Source organism: Calypte anna, chromosome 5A (genome assembly GCF_003957555.1).
Source record: "Calypte anna isolate BGI_N300 chromosome 5A, bCalAnn1_v1.p, whole genome shotgun sequence".
Taxonomy (NCBI): Eukaryota; Metazoa; Chordata; class Aves; order Apodiformes; family Trochilidae; genus Calypte; species Calypte anna.
This window is the reverse complement of record NC_044251.1, coordinates 6887150-6905661: the sequence shown is the minus strand read 5'-3', so window position 1 is coordinate 6905661 and position 18512 is coordinate 6887150. Positions and strand designations below refer to the sequence as shown.

Here is an 18512-nt window from a genome sequence, read left to right as displayed (position 1 = left end):
ACATTTTTAAATACACGTGCAGAATTATTTGGTGTGGATATGGTGAAGCAGAATTAGTTGTGATTGTCTCATCTGTTGTAGTGAAGTCCTTAGAGGTTGTGAGTTGACTGTGGGTGCAATCCTTGTTTCCCCTGTTACCATATCATATATTCTATCATGATATTGGTTGGTAGAGACCTTGAAGATCATCTATTTCCAGCCTCCCTGAATGATCAGGGACACCTCCCACTGGACTAGGCTGCTCAAGGCACCATCCAACCCGGCCTTGAACACTTCCAGGGATGGAGCAGCCACAGCTTCCTTGGGCAACCTGTGCCAGAGTCTTGTCCACCCTCATGGTAAAGAATTTCTTCCTAATATCTAAGCTAAATCTCCCCTATTTCTAGCTTAAGAGTATTACTCCTTGTTCTGTTGCTGCATGACATTGTGAAAAGTCCCTCCCCAGCTTTCCAGCAAGCTGGAAGGCCACTGTAAGGTTGCCCTGGAGCCTTCTCTTCTCCAGGCTGAACAGCCCCAGCTCTCTCAGCCTGCCTTCAAAGCAGAGGTGCTCCAGCCCTCTGATCACCCCTGTGCCCTGCTTCTGGACTCTGCAACAGCTCCATCTCCTTCCTGTGTTGGAGGCTCCAGAACTGGACACGATGCTCCAGGTGGGGTCTCATGAGAGAACAGCCACTTTTTAGCCCTGAAGTGTATAGATTGGGGAATTTGCTTTGAACCTTGGGGGTGTGAATGTGGTAATATACCCCCAGAGGTCATTTTTCCAAGAGTTGTAGTGGCTGACTTTGGAGGAGCTGTGTTGTACGCAATGCTACCAATGGGACAGGAGGCTTTAAGTGCAACCTCATCGTTAGTGGTCTGGTAATAAATAAGAGTTAAGATTCTGTGTGTGAAGTTATCTACTCAGCATCAGGTCATGGGTTGCCAGAAGACTCCTCTGTCAACTTGCACTGTCAGATCTTTCTGTGGAAGCTGCCTGGTAGCAAATCTTGCCTGAGAGCAAAAAGTAGCACCCACCAAATCACTGGCAGGAACAGTTCCTTACTGTTTGGTGTAGCTGCATGGGATTTCAGGGAAAAGTTTAGCAAATAAGAGTGGCATGAACCAATACCTTGGAAGTTTTTGTACAAGAAAGGAGGAGAGCTTTTGTTGCAATAAGCCATAAATAAATGTTGAGGGTGATAACCTGTTTTAATGCCTCATGCAGAGAAGCTGCAGTGTACTGGAATTCTATCAGGAAGAAAATAAGTGGAGACAGCAGGCTGGAATAGCACAGTTGTATGAGCATTTGCATTCTGAATTGGACTTGTTGCCTTGTTATTGCAAGCCTCAAAAACATGAGCAACATTGTATACCAATGCACCATTGTCTCCCTGAATTTTCCAAGAAATTGAAACTGTTAAAGTTTTATAAATCATCCTATTTATTTTGCACAGTACCTCGTGGATTTTTAACATAGATAGATAGTGTTCTAGTATGATTTCAGTGTTATGGAAAGTACCATTTGTGTAAATTATGGAACTACTGTTTTGCTATAACCAGACTCCTGGCACTTGATTTTGCTTCTCTGGCCTGCTAGAACCTGCCTGCAAATTAAAATTTCATTCTATGACATTCTGTGTAGAGACGTTTGGGTTATAAAACAAGGGACTTGTTCCATACCATGAAGCTGGGCAGGCAGCAAGCAGGAAACCAGAGCTGGAATTTGGTTTGGCAGGGTGAGCTGTGCTACCTGTAGAGCAGCACTGAGCCAGAGAGCCAAAAAGGGAGACTTCTCAAGGAGATTGCAAGTGCTATTTCCTATCAGCTCTCCACTCACCAATTTCTTCCCTCCCCCACACCTCCACCTACCTTCCAGGAAATAGGGAGGTTCTTTCCAGCTTCCTTAGGCCATGCAGCAGAAAGCTTAAGAGAAACATCCTTTTGCTACCACCTGTATCCTGCAGTGCCCCATATGTGTATTTTAAAGTGTGACAGAAATTTCTGAAATTGTGTTGAAAGCTAATTTATTCTCTAGGAGCAGCCTCAAAGGTATTTATAACTGAGGGCAGCCCCACTGTGCTGTGTAGCTCTGTGGGACCATGCCTGTCTATTCCTAGAGGCTTTTAGGAGAGAGGTTAATAACTCTAGAGCAGCAAAATAACAGGAATGTTTCACTGATAGGTGCCATTCTAGGAAGGGAGGTGTGGCTACCTCCCCACAATATTTTGAGAATGGTTTTGCACAGAAGTTTATTGCAGGCAGAGATGAGTGGAAGGCTGACTGCTAGCAGCACATCCTGGCTTCATCTGGTACTGCTGACAGCTCAAGAGGGGCCTGGGCAGATGGTTCTGAGTGCAAGCTGGGCTGCAGAATGAAAAGGGAGGAAGGACGGGCTAAAATAAAGTTACCCGGTTGGTGGTGAGCCTGTGACTGAGCTGCACAGCTCATTCCGCCCTCAGGGGACACAGGTGCGCAGAGCTCTTTTTCTTTAATCACTCCCATAAATTAAATCTATTCCTTTGCATTAAAATAATTAAATAAAGCTACACCCTGTATCTGTAGTGCCAGATAATATCTTTGAACCTTTGGCTCACCATTTTGCTATCAGCTGCAAGGTATTTTCCAGGGTGTGCTTAACCAATTTTACCATTGTCCTGGAAAGTGTTCTAGGTAGAGAAATCCCCTGATAGCAATCAATGTTCATACGTACTTTTAATCACTGTATCCACTGGGAATAATAATTTCCGGGCCTCTCTTGAAGTCCACCTGCCCCCCACTAAGATGAAAGGGACTTCCATGCTGTGTGTCAAGTGGCACAGGCTTGATGCTTACCAGGATATTAAGCACAAATTAAAATGGTTTGAAGAATATTGATGTGGCTCTGAGGCTGGCCAGTTGCTGGTGAGGGGATGATGCTGCCAAGTCTGGAGCAGATTGGCAAAGAGCAAGAAGAGCTTTTGCCTTTCCTAAATCCCCCAAGGGTTTTCTCCTGCTCTCTTTAGGACACGACACTACTTGCAGAGGTGTAGCAGCATACGTGTTTAGAATGGAGGTGTGTGCTTTGGGAACAGGGTTTGTGTGCTTTCCAGGTTAGGAATGATTTTCCTGGGTTTGTTCTGACTTGTCTTCTGATTGTTGAACTTGTAGATTTGGAAAGCCTACTGCTTGGTAGCTGGCACATCACCCCAGACTCAGCTCTTTGTTGCTTCAACTTGGTTTCTAGCCAAAAACATGAAAGGGGCTCAGTGGCAAATCTGCTGCTTCCTCCCTGGCAAATGCTTGATTTGTACAGAGTCTGCCCCCTGTGGAAGCAGCAAAATGGTTTGTATAATACCAAACTATCTTCTGAGTGAAGTTATGAGTGGCATTCTGTGGTTGGGTCCCAGAAGATCCACCTCTTCTGAAATTTGATGTTTTGTTTAGGCAGTTACTGGAGACTGTTGAGCAATATAAATCTCACTTGGCATTGAGACCTGTTCCTCACCTGCCACTCCAAGAACATCTGGAAACAGATGTGCTTTTCTTTGTATCTTTAGGAGGGAAAAACAGCCATAGAGCTACTTGGCTTTGGTAAGGAGGGAGAGGCAGAGAACACCTTGAGCCCTGCAACAGCCCCAGATGCAGGTGGCATTGACCATCTCTGTGTGAAAAATGGCTGTGACTCAGAACAGAGGTCAGGAGTCCTCTTGAGTAACAATTTTCCAGCAAGGCAATCTCACAACTTTTCTTCCTTCACTTCCAGAATCCCAGGGGATTTTAAAAAAGGGTCAGCACTGTTAATGACTAACTCTGGGTAGCTAGGAAAGAGAGCAGGATTCAGGTCAGGAATTTTACTCTCCATATCTGGTAGATCAAAACCTCTGCTCTCTAACTGTGACAAATGATTGTTGGCTTGTTGTGTTAGGCACACAGGTGGGGTGGGTGGGTTTATCTGGCTCTGGTGTTTGCAGGTCCCTTGTATTCCAATTTCTGTCTCTTACTGTCTTTTATTTGCAGCTCAAAGACATGTCCTCACATACATGGAAGATGCAGTGAGCCAGCTGCTGGAGAACAGAGAAGATATTAGTCAGTATGGCATTGCCAGGTTCTTCACTGAATAGTAAGTATATCAGGATGCTGCCAATAGGGCCAGCCTGAGGGGGGCTTTTGGAAAGAGGCAGGGAACATGGAGAATGAAGCTGGGCACATGCTGATCATGTTGTGAATGCTGGATTTCACTGGGTTAGCCAAGGGCTGCCTGAATGTTTCAGAAACATGCATGGGTTTCATACAGTTCAGTATCTCTTCTATTACAACCATTCACATGAAGCAATCATGTTGGGGTGCAGAAGTTTGAAAAGCACACAGAAAACCAAATTCTCATACAGAAAACCAAATTCTGCTTGACTTAATTGCATCTGTTTTTGTTAAAAGCAGCACTTCTGGTTTCATCAGCATTTATTCCTTTTTCTGAATGTGAATTTGAACTAGTTTATCTCCTTGTATGATTTTTGTCTTGCTGAATCCTGCAACAATGCCTCTTTTTCCCTTATGACCCATGTAAGTCTTTAAATAATGAACATATTAATTAGTACAGGTAATCTCTTGCTACTAATTTGGAGAGATTTTGCTGGGAGGGAAAGTTGTGTGCTGGTCTTCAGTGTTGTTGATGTTGACACACCTGATAGCTGTTTTTCCAGCTCAATGTATTGCACAATGTCTAAAACTGTTCCAGGCAGCTTCATTAAAGATCTGTTGGCAATAGATGTGTTTACAGTGCTTGTGTGCTTCTGTCTTTTGCTGCCCATTTGCAAATCTTTTGCTTGCTTCCTTCCTTCCTTTCCTGTGATCTTTTTCTGAGTTAAATCAATGTGCAGACTATTTCTCAACAGTCTCTGTGCTACAGCCATGGAAGGAGACCTCAAAGCATAAAGTTAACTTTCTCAGTGGACCACAATTTCAGGTCCTCTTGTGTTTTGTGTTTTTTCTGCACACCAATGTCCATCTAATCTCCAAATTAGCTCTCTCTAGCTTTGGATTCATTAGGTAACTTGCATTACATTTTCTTGCCCCATGCACATTTTCAACTTTTAATCAACTGAGATTTGCACTTACAAGAGACTGAGCTGAAAGCAAAAGTACAAGACAGAAAATCGTCTTTATCCTGGCCCAAACCAGGACACACTGGTAAATCTGTAAGTGAGGTAAATACTGCAGCAAGTCTGACTTGGAAGTTAAGGGTTTTTTGTTTGTTTGGAGTTTTGTTTGGTTGGTTGTTTTTGGTTTTTTTTTTTTTTTTGAGATAAGTCAACAAGCCATTCAGAGCTAGTAGAGTTTTGACCATCTTGTTACATCTGTTTATACAACAGATCTTTCAGGTAGATGGCAATGTAACAGGAAAATTTGGTTTCTGGATAGCACCTTACCTCTTCTGCTAACCAGCAAATTACTTACAACTTGGCATGAGTCTCTCATGTTGCAAAATTTGGAAAACCCATGCAAAACAGTGTAAAGTGGTCAAAAGTGGTGTTCCCTGGGGCTCAGTTTTGGGACCAGTCTTGTTTAATATGTTTATCAGTGATCTGAATGAAGGGATTGAGTACACCCTCAGTAAGTCTGCAGATGACACTAAGCTGGGCAGGAGTGTTGATTTTCCTGAGGGCAGAAAGGTTCTACAGAGGGACCTGCACAGGCCAAGTGGGCCAAGGTCAGTTGGATGTGGCTCAACAAGGTCAAGTGCCAGGTCAGAGCAGCCCCAGGAGATGCTACAGGCTTGGGGCAGAGAGGCTGGAAAGCTGCCTGGTGGTGCTGTCTGAACATGAGTCAGAAGTGTGCCCAGGTATCCAAGGAGGCCACCAGCATCCTGCATCAGGATAATGTGGCCAGCAGGATTAGGGAGGTAATTGTTGCTCTGTACTCAGTACTGGTGAGGCCACACCTTGAGTACTGTGTTGAGTTCTGGGCCCCTCAGTACAAGAAAGTCATTGAGTTGCTGGATTGTGTGCAGAGAAGAACAATGGAGATAGTGAAGGATCTGGAGAAGAAGTCTTATGAGGAGTAGCTGAGGGAACTGGGGAGTGTTTAGTCTAGAGAAGAGTAGACCTTATTGCTCTCTACAATTGCCTGAAAGTTGGTCTCTTCTCCCCCTTCACAGGTGATAGAGGAAATGGACTCAAGTTGCACCAGGGTGGTTCAGGTTGGATATTGGGAAAGATTTCTTCACTGATACAGTGGTCAGGCACTGGAACAGGCTGCCCAGAGAAGAGGTGGAGTCACCATTCCTGGAGGTGTTCAGAAAACATGAGGATGTAGCAGTTGAGGACATGGTTTGGTTGGCATCGTGGTGTTGAGCTGATGGTTGGACTTGATGGTCTTAGAAGACTTTCTCAATCTTAATGATTCTATGGTTCTGTGAAAGGCAGTTTTAATGGAAGAAACCACTCATCAAGGCTCTTTAGTCTTTGTTAATATTTCTCTGTAGCTGACTGTTACTAGAATGAGTACTGACTTCAGATACCTAAGAAATCTATTTCAGAAGAAAATAAGACTACAAGGACTTTTTAAGGAGATTTTTTTGTTGTTTATAAAGTAACTTAAACTCTCAAAACACATTCCCTCTTTGTAAACTATCAGAGTTAAAAAAATCAAGAATGAAACTCTTGCTATACAAACCAATGAACAGTATACTTCAGTTTTCTGAGCAGGCTGCAGTTGTCACTGTTAAGTGAAGGTTGTGAAGAATTAATCACTGAGAACAGTTATTAGGGACAGCTGAGGGTACAACCTGTGCATTTGACACAACTGGGAACCATGATGCTCTGTCTGATACAGATGAATTTTAACAGAAAGTAATACTGAGATTAGTCAGGTGAACAAATAGTCAGAAAACAGGAGCTTAGGAAAGATAAAGAGCATGACTACAATGACTTCCACTCCCCAGGGGATTTCTTTACCACAGATGAAAACACAAGATGCCTCAGCTGAGGCATCTCTCCAGACTGGATTTGCACCTGACACTTCAGGGCCTTTTTTAAACTTCTGATCATATGTACTTAAAAAGTTAAATGGTGATCAGGATGTCTTCCACACTTTTTGAAACTGCTCACATTGCTTCTCTTAGAGTGTTTTTTCACTGTGACATGATAACCATCTTCTTTTGACTTCTTATTCCTCTTTTATCTTAGAGAGAATAAATAGTAATTCAAGCTCATGATAGCAAACAAAACTGTCACCATAGAACTAAACCCTCTCATTGACTTAGGTGCTGGGATCATGTTTTTCCCACTTATTTTCAAAGTGAGATGTGAGTTTCCACAACAGCATTTTGCTCACATTGGAGCTTCTCATTTCTGGAAGGACAGGAAAATGCAGTGCAGTGCCCCACATCACCAGGAGTCACTTCAGACCTTTGTGCCAGTGTTAACAACTGTTTTTATGAGTAATTAAGCAGGTTTTGTTGAGATCAAGCTTACTTGAATGAAATTTCAGAGCTGAGAACTATGTGGTCATGTAGCTCTGTATGGATCAAGCAGGCCAGGAGTGTTTCTAGTTGTTTGTAAGAAATGAAATTGGGTATGTGTTCCACTGCTGCCTACAGTCTAGAAGGATGACCTTCATCTCTACAGTTCTTCCAAAATATTTTCAGTCTTCAAGGCTGTTTTTTTTCTCACTTCATTCCATTGTTCATTTGTCCCAGTCATGTGGAGCTTTGCTTTCAATCTTGGGAGTACCTTGAGGATGCCCTCATCTGGCTGTTGACTCTTACAGGAACACAGAGATCAGTCACCCTTCTACCAGTGAATCCACATCTTTTAGCTAAGGAAGTAAAATTATGCCTCTCTTAGGAGTAGTCTTGGTCCTGTAGATATGCTGAAATGCAACTGGCTTTGTTCATTCAACCCAAGAAATACCTGCTCTGCTTTTGAATCCCCATGAGGTGGAGACTCCTGAAATCCCTCTGTGTAATTACACACTTATCCTGCTTCTTCCAGCTTAACTTCTGTGCCAAGATATCTTAAAGGGACATGTTCCTCCTATACATTATTTATCATCTTGTTCTCTTGATCTTTGCTAGACTGAAGAAAACCAGGGCCCCCATGCTAATGCATTTGCTTATGAAGAGGGAATATGCAGAGCAGCCCACTTTATTTTCTTGGGATCTTAAAGGGAGTCTGTGTGGCTTGTTTTTTCACTTCAGCTGGAAGAAGCAGGAAAAAAAAATGGCCAGGAGACTTCCTGCTAGTAATTCTTACTTTTTTTGAGCTAACCTTTTGCTTGAAAGGTAGAGATACCACTATGTTCAAGACTCTTTGGAAAGTTCAGAAATATTAACCAGTGATAACTACCTCAGGCAGGAAGCTCTTCTATCACTTTTTTAATTTGCTTGATAAACAAAACACAAGTGAACTGGAGACACAGTAAGATGTATTTTTAAGGTTTATTTTCTTCTTTCCAAACACTTCTTGTTTTCTTTTGTTTCTGGTGCAGAGTCTTCCTCATCACTTGCCAGCTGGAGTATGATTAAGAAAGACATCTTGCTTGTAGCTTGCAGATGCAGCAATATTTCCAGTGGGCTTCTGCAAACTGACTCTGAGATCCCCTTCCTCTCTAAAGGATTTTTTTGCTGACTCTAACTTGAAGTGTCCCTCCTGGGGACACTTCAGAGCCCTAAGTGACAGTTGATGATATTTATCTGAGAAGGTATTTGTGGTTTGGTTTTTTGTTTGGTTTTTTTTTGGGGGGTGGGGGTGTGTGTGTCAGGGTTTGGATACTGTTTTTAGGTCTGTTGTGTGCTTAGTAATTCCAAATCCCAGGTCTGTGCTGGGTAGAGCCCTGTTCTACACTAAGGAGTAATTTTTTTGCTCAAAGTAACAGGACTGCCAGTGCTATATAGCTTGAGGTCCTTGGCTAGGAAGATGTTATCATGGTGAGAAGTATCAGCCTTAGCAATGGAAGTACCTCAGTTTTTTCTTGCTGTCTGAATCAGATGGAACAATTTGTTCAGCTTATTCTGTAGGGACAAATATGATACTGCTCTCTTGGCTTTCTTTGGCAATAGCAGTGACACAGGCTCTGGTATCAGAAAAAAATTGGCTTGCTCAGTCCTGTACTGCTGTATGACATTACCTAAATAAATCTGTAGAGTAAACAATATCTTCCTCTTTCAAATGGTCTCAGTACCCTTGTGGGGAAGGAAGGCAGGGGGGAAGGGCCAGGAATGGGACAGATGGGATGCCCAGGAGAAATAATCCACTCACTGAAGTCAACCTTAATTGGCAAATGGAAATAAGCTGAATTATCTGCTTCTGAAGATGAGACATTCTTAGAGCTAGCTTATAGCCATCAATATTTTTTTGATCTCTTTTTATGTAGGCCTTATCATTGTCTTCATCTTGCTGTCATCTGCTCTGCATCTTTCCCCTTTTCACATAACTTGTTCTGTCTTGTTTGCAAGGAGAGTGTAAGCTTTTCAAGACAGCAGTGATATTGTACTGCGTGTACTTTACAGCATCTAGCATTGTAGAAAGCTGTCTCTGTGCTTTGTAAAATTGTAGTATAAACAGCAAAAATAGTGAGAAGGCCCTTAGGGCTCTGACAGGCTGTGCCAGATTCCCTTTCTGAGAAATGGAGCTATTCATTAACATTTCTCAGTAAGGCTGTCTGGAGGGGGGGGTCATTGGTTGCCAGGGTTTTTTGTGTTGATTCTGTGTGTTTAGAGCAAGGGAGTAACCTCTGAGATGTAACAACATTTTCAGGTTCTTATATAAAACATTGATACTTACTCTGGTATAATCTTAGGAGCAACTGCAAAAATAGCATTCCATGTGTTCCTGATTAGACTCTTGGGATTCCTCCATGTCTGCTGCTCTGGAGAGAACAAAATTGTCACACTCCATGCAAGGCTGCACTGGACCATGTGGTCAGTATGAATCTGCTGCTGTCAGTGACCTTGTTGTGAAGTTGCCCTTTGGGCTGAAAATCTCATCTGGGATAATGTGCTTGATGCTTCCTGACAGGCTCTTCCTTGGGATTCCTTGATCTCTAGGGCTCTGCCTGCCTCTTTTTGGTCTTCAGTGATCAGGGGGAAAAGAATGAATATATGCACTGTGACACAACACTTGTGCCAGAAGCTCTGAGGGGTGGATTTTACAGCTAATGGGAATAAGTTCCAATGAGAGAGTCTCTTTTTCAAAGTCCCTCTCCACAGAGTAGATGGATTAGCAGGACTGAATTTGTTGAAAAATCTTTCTGGAGAACTTATAATACTTGCATATTTCTCCAGAGTGCTGCTAATGTACACAAAGCCTTTGTGTTAAAGTCCATTTGTTGCCTTCCTGTCTTGGCCCCATAAAGAGGAGTTGGCACAGTGGGAAAGTTTCTTCCTTGTAATACAATTTTCTTCAACTCATATTAGAAATGAGATTTCAGTGCTCCCTGTCTACTGTGTGTGGGGTATGCATTTTGTTGAAGAGCTGTGGAATATTTTGGAGGTGTGGATAACTTGGTTTATTTGTGATTAAAATTATCTGGATTTTGTCCAGAACCTGTAGATCTGCCACCCAAAGTGTGATGTATCTGTTATAAAATTGCTTGACAGCACAGAAAGCATTGGTATCTTCATCTGGCAGAGAGGATTTATGAATTCCTGATTTTCCCAGAGTTGTTTCACTGTAACAAACATTGCAGCAAGTCCTAGCCTGACAAATATGCTGATTGGGATGTCTGCTGTTGAGTAAACATCTGGAAAAAAATGCATAATTAATGGGAATAATACACTGAATGCCACTGGAGTTTGTACATTTTACTAGTATATTATATGTATATTATTTGTATGTGTGTTTATCTATGTGTAGTGTTATCTTCCCACATACTCAAGAATCTTCTAGGTGAGTGAACATTCAGATGAATCCAAACCCTTGCAAAGAAATGAAAGGGGGTATAAAATTTACAGAAGTTTTTCTTTTTTCTTCTTCTATTTCTGATCACAAATCTCTTTTCTGTTTCAGTTAGTATTTTTGCAGAAGTGAAAGGGCCCTCGTGTCAGAATTGGTGAAGTTTGGCAATCTTCTCTTGTCCCTCTTCCAGTGAGGAAAGGTCAGTGGCAGAGTATGCCAGGATGCAACACAGATGTTCAGTGCTGAGATCACAGTCTGACAAACATCTTTCTCTGTCATTCTGGAAAGCAGCTCAGCTGTGCTTGCTGACTCACTGTGTTGGAATATATATATATATAAATAAAAAATGTAGGATAAATAGTGACATTTCCCAACAGAAATAGTGGGACTATTTATAGTTTTTGCATACAATCTGTAATGTCTGTATAAAGCAATAATCTTCTTTTCATGCTCGATCACCTGATGTAAGGATTGGATTTCCTGCAGCTTCTGTAAATGTAAACAGAAAACTGTTTTAGTGATATGAAATTGGTACCTGGAAGTCAGTAGAAATGCAGTGGGGAGCAGCAGCTTTAGGAAAACAATACCATAGGAAGTTTGGTACCCATTGGTATTTTATTCTCTTTTCATATATTTTTATTTTTAAGAATTAAAAGACAGGTTTTTTTTTCTATTAGGAATTTCTGGGGGAACATACTGTTTCCTTCAGCAAAGTTTTTGATATCTCAAGCTGTAAGAGAACCACTGTTGAATACTTAAAAGCTTCATCAATAATTCTCCCTTCCTTTGTGTTACTAACTCATATGGTTTAGTTCTGGTTTTAATTAAGAACTTTGGCATGAGTCTGGAGTAGTGTATGCATATCAGAGATCAATTTCAGAGGAGTTCTTGGCTTCCCTCTGCCTAAGCTTGTAAGACTTCACATTACATTGAAATAAAGCTTGAGGAACATTTTCTTTTTCCATGAAAGATCATTTAGAAAAGATGGATTGAGGCTGAGGGGTTTGTTTTATTTTGTGCTGTTGGAAGGAGTCTTGTGTTCATTCTTAGGCTGCAAAATGTTATAGTGTCACAGAAAATCTTGAGGAGCATTTCTAATTGCCTTGCCATGAATGCACGTGTTTAATGTGGACATGGCCAACAATCTCCAATTTCTCCTTAATTGGATATGCCAAACTGTAAAAAGCAGCAAATGCCTGTAGCAATGGGATGTGATAAGATCCCATAATAGGATTCCTTATCCTTTACAGGATAAAATCCCTTAGCTGTCTCTGCATCCCTATGAGTGGCAAACCACTGAAAGCCTTGTAGCTTGCCTGAAAAATTAACTTTTAAAACTTGAGTTATCTTCCTTTTAAAGAAAAAAATTGTCTCCAGAGAACTTGGGACTTTCTGTGCTGGGTGGTGTTGAAATCATACAGATTCCAGAATCCACTAGCTTTGGAATCTTGCAGTCACTTCATGTCCAGCAAAATTAACCCTATTGCATATTGTCAGGTAAATTAGTCTGTAGCTGCTCAGTCTGTGGTGTCCTGTAGTTCTTGCTAAGGCAACTGAATAGGTGAGAGAATATTAGTTGTGAACTCTTATTCTGAAATTATCCAGTCTAAACAAGACTGAAAAGAGGAAATGTGGGAGCTGCATGTCTGACACCAGTATTGAAGCTGTTTGGAATAGTCATGAGGTTACATTTCAGTGGTGCCCTGGTTTGGGCCAGGATAAAGGTGATTTTCTGTCTTGTACTTTTGCTTTTAGCTCAGTCTCTTGTAAGTAGCTGCACTTGCTGAAATTAACAGCAAGTTTCTCAGGCAGTGTCTGCTCCTAGGACTGATAACACTCGATGTTTATAGTTACTGCTAGAGACTGGTGTGCAGAGCCAAGGACACTGCTCAGCTCCGAGGAACATTTTACTCTCCAGAAGGAATAAAGAGGTCCCACCTGCAGCCTCCTTTGGGGAGGAACGGACAAGATAGATGCCGGAATTGACCAAACAGAGTATTCCATCCCATACACCTCATACTCAGGATAAATTTGAGGCATCACGAGGGCCAAGCCAGATTTCCTGCTTCCAGTTTCCAGCTGCCTGCCCTTCCTGCCTTTCCTGCTTCCCTTCCTTCACCTGGAATCCTAGAAGGATTCTCTCCATTTGTCTGCCTGTGGTCCTGATCCATGCCAGCCCATATCTTTGTGTTCCTGCCTCCTGATCCCAACTGCTGCTGACTCCAGCCTGGAGTCCAGCCTGGACTTTCCCAGGGCTGCCCTGCAGCCTCGGTGGTGACGTGAGAGTTATTGGGGGAAAAGGGGGGAGGAATGTGGTTTCCATTTTCCTGTATATTTGTATATATTTAGTAATTTTTCCTATTTATCATTACTGTTTCACTAAAGTTGTGTAGTTTAGTTTCCAACCCATCAGTCTCTCTCCCTTATTCTCTCTCCTTTCTTTATCAGGGAGGGGAGAGAGATTAATAGAGAGCGTCTGGTACTCGCTTTAATTGCCAGGCCAGTGTTAAACCCTGACAAGTGGTTCCTGCATCATCACAGTCTTAATGGGGTTGAGCTGCTACCTTTTAAAATAATTTTTTTTTTAATAAAACAGAGGGAGTGTCTTCCAGTAAGAGATACAGTGGATTACATGCAGAATGGAACAAGCAGGCACTTACTGGTGCTTATTCTTTGCTCCCAACTGGGAAACCAGTTTACCTTCACTCTGTGTTACTCTTTGATCTCAGCAGTACAAGAGGGGCGTTGTGGTTCAATAATTTTCAAATTCATCTTCATCCTTTGGTGGATGTTGATGTTTTGGTATAAAAATCCCTCTTCAGCCAATGTCAATTCCATAGCTACTTCCAGAGTTGGGAGAACAGAGGAATTCTGAGCACTACCTTGTGTTTTTACCAGTGTTTCTCTGTGCCATCATTTCACCCTTGCCACAGGGTCACTGCATGGTGTCTGGAGCATCTTGCTGCTAGTGAATAAATACTAGTGTGGCAAGGAGGGCAAAAATACAGCTGTTGGTTAATAAAGGAAGTCAAAGAATGGATGTATAGTAATAAAGCTTATTGAGGATTGGACTCTCCCATACCCTTGGCAGATAGAAGGTTATAGAACAGTTCAATTAAGAATTTTCTTCTTGCTTCAAAATGTTTAGTTGCACCAGTTTGAACAAACACTGGCTTTTTAGTCTCTTTTTAGAGATTCTCTCTTTGTGGTTATAATCATGGTGGGGCTATATTTTATTTATTTATTTGGGGGGAGGGGGGAAAGGATTCTTGAGGTGAGCTGGTCAGCAGCTGCAATTGTCTCTATAAAATAAGGTCTAATGATATTCACATAGCTGTCTCTGGGCACAGCTCACTGGATTTCCCACTGGAAAAACTAAGTTTGTCTTTATACCAGCAGAACCTTTCCAGGCTCACTTAAACACCCTTTGGTCTGAGGTAGCACCTGACCAGACTGAAGGAGCTAATCCTGGGTGACTGATGCTTATCTCTGAAGGCTTCTTTGCTTTTCTCTTATGCACCTTGGAGGGCTTCTGCAGGGCAATTTTCCATCTTCCATTGTATGGCCTTTCCCATCTTCCTGAATACCAGGTTTCCCAGCTCATAACTCTAAGCAGAAGCTTTATTTCAGAGTAGAAAGGGCCCCCAATATGTGGCCCATTATATCCATATCAGCTTGCTTACCCTTTTCAAACAGCTATTGTGTTTTAATGGGGCCCTGCCTGGCAGGGGGAGTCCTTAATTCCTACAATATAAGAATGGCCAGCTTGAGTTACAGCAAACTGCAGGATGCTGCTCTGATCAAAAGGCCTCTGTTTTTAGAGATTCTACCCCCTCCCTTTCTCATTTGCCTTTTTTAAAATCCAAGGCTAATAATTCAAAACAGTAAGGTCATTTTAATTTTTAGTTTGAAAGCTTCAAGGTGTTAAATTACAGACCTAGCATAGGAAACATCAAGGGAGGGAGACTCTGAAAATTATTCCAGAGATTCTAGACAGTGAAGAGCAAGCACAGCAATACCTTTACTTCTCCAGAAGCTGGAGGCTGTTCTCAGAGGGTTTGATTTGCTGCAGAGCAACATAAGAAAGCTTGTTCCTTGTCTACTTTGAGCTGTGTCACAGGTGCTATGGTTCACTTCCTCTCAAACAATACAGATGTCCTGTTCTGTGCCACCTGAATTAACTCTGCCATGAATATAGAGATCTCTGAGCCTATAGCAAGAAGCTTGAAAACAAATATTAAAGTTTGTGTCACTTCTTTTCTCTTTGCACACCCATCAGTTGAAATAAACTTGAGCTGTTGAAACAGAAGGGATTCCAAAATATCTGCCCTCTGTGTTTGCAGTGTTACATAACCAGTGTTGCCAAAATATTAAGGAGTGTTAATGATTTCCTATCTGCCTGATTGTTTAAAAAAGGATGTTTCCTTAAAGCCAGGCATCAGGAATAACTTGTGCATCTGTTTTGTCTTCACCCAGCTGAATCAGAGGAAGTATCAGAGGAAGTGCCTAAGAAGCACTTCTAATTTCATTAGAGGAAGATGGTAATTTCTTTCAGGCTGACTTTGTTGCCCTCACTTTTAATATCTGTGGAATTTTAAAAAGCACTTGATACAACTGCTTTGAGTTTAGGGATGCTAATGCTCCTATGCTACCTTCCAGGAGGTACAGCTAAAGAAACAATCCAGTGATTGGTCTAAGTAGTGCAATAGTGCAGTACCCTTAAATCAACAGGTGGAAAATAGAATGATCTTAAATTAAACTGTGCTCATGTGGCAGTAATTTATTCATCACAGTAGTGAAACTGGCATTTTTTTCCCAGTGTTGTCTACAGTTTTCAGTGTTCCTTTTCAGGGCTGTTCCAGGCAAGGTAAACCTCCCTTTGCTATTTGGGAGCATAGCCTTGGGGTAAGTGTAATTAGTAGCCTGGGGATACTTTGTGTGTGGATGACTTATTTAACAACAGAAATTGCCTGGGTTTTAAAGCCTTTTCAGTTTCAGCATTTTCTATTGCTAGAACTGGTTCTTTGTTACTCATTGTACCACAGTCTCTAATCCTAATATTCCTGATTAGCCCTACTTACTGTGCTTTGGTTCATACTATGGAAGCAGTCTTGGAGCTCGTGACCCGGGTTCCTTTCAGATGACCCTAAACTGGAAAATATTCCACCTACAAATGAGCATTCATCCCATGACACGCAGCTAGAGCTGGTCCAGAGTGTGTGTTTCAAGAAAAAAAAGAACCCTGAGATATCCATAATGTTTACACCAGGTCCTCTGTGCTGTTTCTCTCTACAGAATTCTCTAGACACAGCCTCCAGCAGCAACTTTGCATTTGAGATTGTTATTTTTGCTTAAGGAACTCAATTCTTTTTTGATGGCTTAGGCACCTCTGTAACTGGGAAGAAAACTACAGTGTGTGGAAGGAAACGTTTCATGCTGGAGAAGCAGCATAAACCTTCAAAGTGAGATTTTCTTCCTTCAGCATACTCACAATGGAAAGCAGAAGCAGTACTGCTCGAAGGAGTAAAGGTTCTTGTTCCTTGTTTTCCATTTAGTAGAGAAGGAGTCCTGTGAACTCGTCCAGCTCTTCACATGGTAACCAAAGGTGGCACCTGCCTGGGGGACAGCAGGGTCCTGGCAAGCTCTTCTGTCCTTCTTGGGGTCCCGGGGTTCTCTCTGCATTGTGCATATTTGGCTTTGCCCAAGTTCAGCAGGCAGAGGCTAACTGCTGCAGTGGGTTTCAATTGGGGTGTTACCATAGTATCCTGGGACTTCTACAATCTATTTAGAAGTCCAAACTTTTGAAAAGAGTGCTTGAAAGTTTCTGAACTCTGGCAAGTTGCCAAAATGTAATTACACAAAAGACAAAGCTTTACTGAAAGGAGCTCTGTTCAGAGAAGCAGCACCTGAGTGCTAGAATTCCCAGTGGAGCTGTTTCTGAGAGCTGGGGGCTGCTTTATCACCATGTCCTCCAAAAACCTTTTTCCTGTCTGTCGTGTGCATGTGCCATCCCACAAGTGCAGACTGGGAGTGATGCAAGGCACAGCTTTCTCACCAGTGACACTGGTTTGGCTGCTATGGGCCACAGAAAGGGAAGGAGTGACAGAGTAAGCATCTTGAAGGCCCCGCTGCAGAAGTTTCTTTACGTCTTCCCATGGAGGAAAGATCTTGCTTTATTTTTCTCTCCTCTTTCTCCAGAATATTCTGACAAGTGAATGGGAGAAGCTGTTGTGTTAATGGAGTATCCACCTGTGTAACAATTCTTTTGTGAAATGTGAGTGTTTGAAGTGAACTGGTGTTAACTAATGAACATTCAGTTCAATTTCTAGTTTCAGTTTTAGCAAGACAAAATCTGGCCAAATATCAGCAGGGTTAGTAACTTTTTGTAATGTTTGAATTTGCCTGCTCTATTTACTGGTAATGTAGAGGGCTGGGGCAGTTATCAGAGTTGCAATAGGAGGCTTTAAGATTGACAGAGTTGTTGAAAGCTTTATTCTTCAAGGAATCTCTTGTAGATGGCTGCACTAAATGTCTAAAAGGGGAAAAGGAGATGCTTACCTTAAAGTGAAAAAGTTTTTTGGCTGCTCCTAGGTTCACAAACCAATTTCTAAATGATTGAGGACCTTCACAGAATCGGAGTCGGAAGAGACTTCCAGAGATCATCCAGTCCAATTATCCCACTAAAGCAGGGCCCCCTAGAGCACACCACAAAGCACTGCATCCAGGTGGGTTTTGAATATCTCCAGAGAAGGGGGCTCCACAACCTCTCTGGGCAGCCTGTGCCAGTCCCTTGTCATCCTCGTAGTTCAAAAGTTTTTTCTTATGTGTAGATGGAACTTCCCATGTTCCAGCTTGTGCCCGTTGCCCCTCGTCCTGTCACTGGGAACTACTGAGAAGAGTTTGGCTCCATTTTCCTTGCACCCACACCTTAGGCACTTGTAGGTGTTGATAAGGTCTCCCCTCAGCCTTCTCTTCTCCAGGCTAAAGAGTCCCAGCTCTCTCAGCCTTTCCTCACAAGAAGAAGTCCTCAGCTCTCAATCCACTTCACTGTTCACTAATCTAGCCCACGCTTGCTGAGGTTCCTAATGATGATTTTAAGGGAGACAGTATCAGATGCCTTCCTGAGGCCAAGGTAGATAACAACCACTGCTCTCCCCTCATCCAGCCTGCCAGTAACATCATAGTAAGCAATCAGGCTGGTCAAGCATGATTTCCCTTGGGTGAATCCATTGGGTGACATTCCATGCTTTCACATCTTTTGTGATGACATCCAGAACAGTTTTTTCCAACACCTTACCAGGAACAGAGGTGAGACAAACTGGCCTGTAGTTTTCTGGGTCCTCCTTCTTGCCTTTTTTGAAGACTTGAGTGACATTAGCCCTCTTCCAGTCTTCAGGCACCTGTCCTGTTCTCTGTGAAATCTCAAAGATGATGGAAAGAGGCCTAGCAATAACATCTGCCAGCTCTCTCAGAACTTGTGGATGCAAACCTTCAGGGTCTGTGGATTTGTGGACATCCAGTTTGGCTCAGTGGCCTCTAACCTGGTCCTCCTCTACTGAGGGAAAGTTGTCTTCTCTCCAGACCTTATCTCTGACCTCCAGGGTCTGGGATTCAGGAGGGTTGGCTTTTTCTCTGAAGACAAACAATAAAGGCATTCAA

At 42.4% G+C, this 18512-nt stretch overlaps 1 protein-coding gene across 2 annotated transcripts in view; it reads left to right on the top strand.

The window, feature by feature from the left end:
• The window catches only part of C5AH11orf49 (chromosome 5A C11orf49 homolog), a 78736-nt gene that overhangs the window by 5626 nt on the left and 54598 nt on the right, over nt 1–18512 (top strand). For both annotated transcript variants that reach the window (XM_008498267.2, XM_030452659.1), the window contains exon 2: nt 3976–4078. In XM_008498267.2, coding sequence (XP_008496489.1) covers nt 3976–4078 — 103 coding nt within the window. The remainder of the gene's footprint in view (nt 1–3975; nt 4079–18512) is intronic.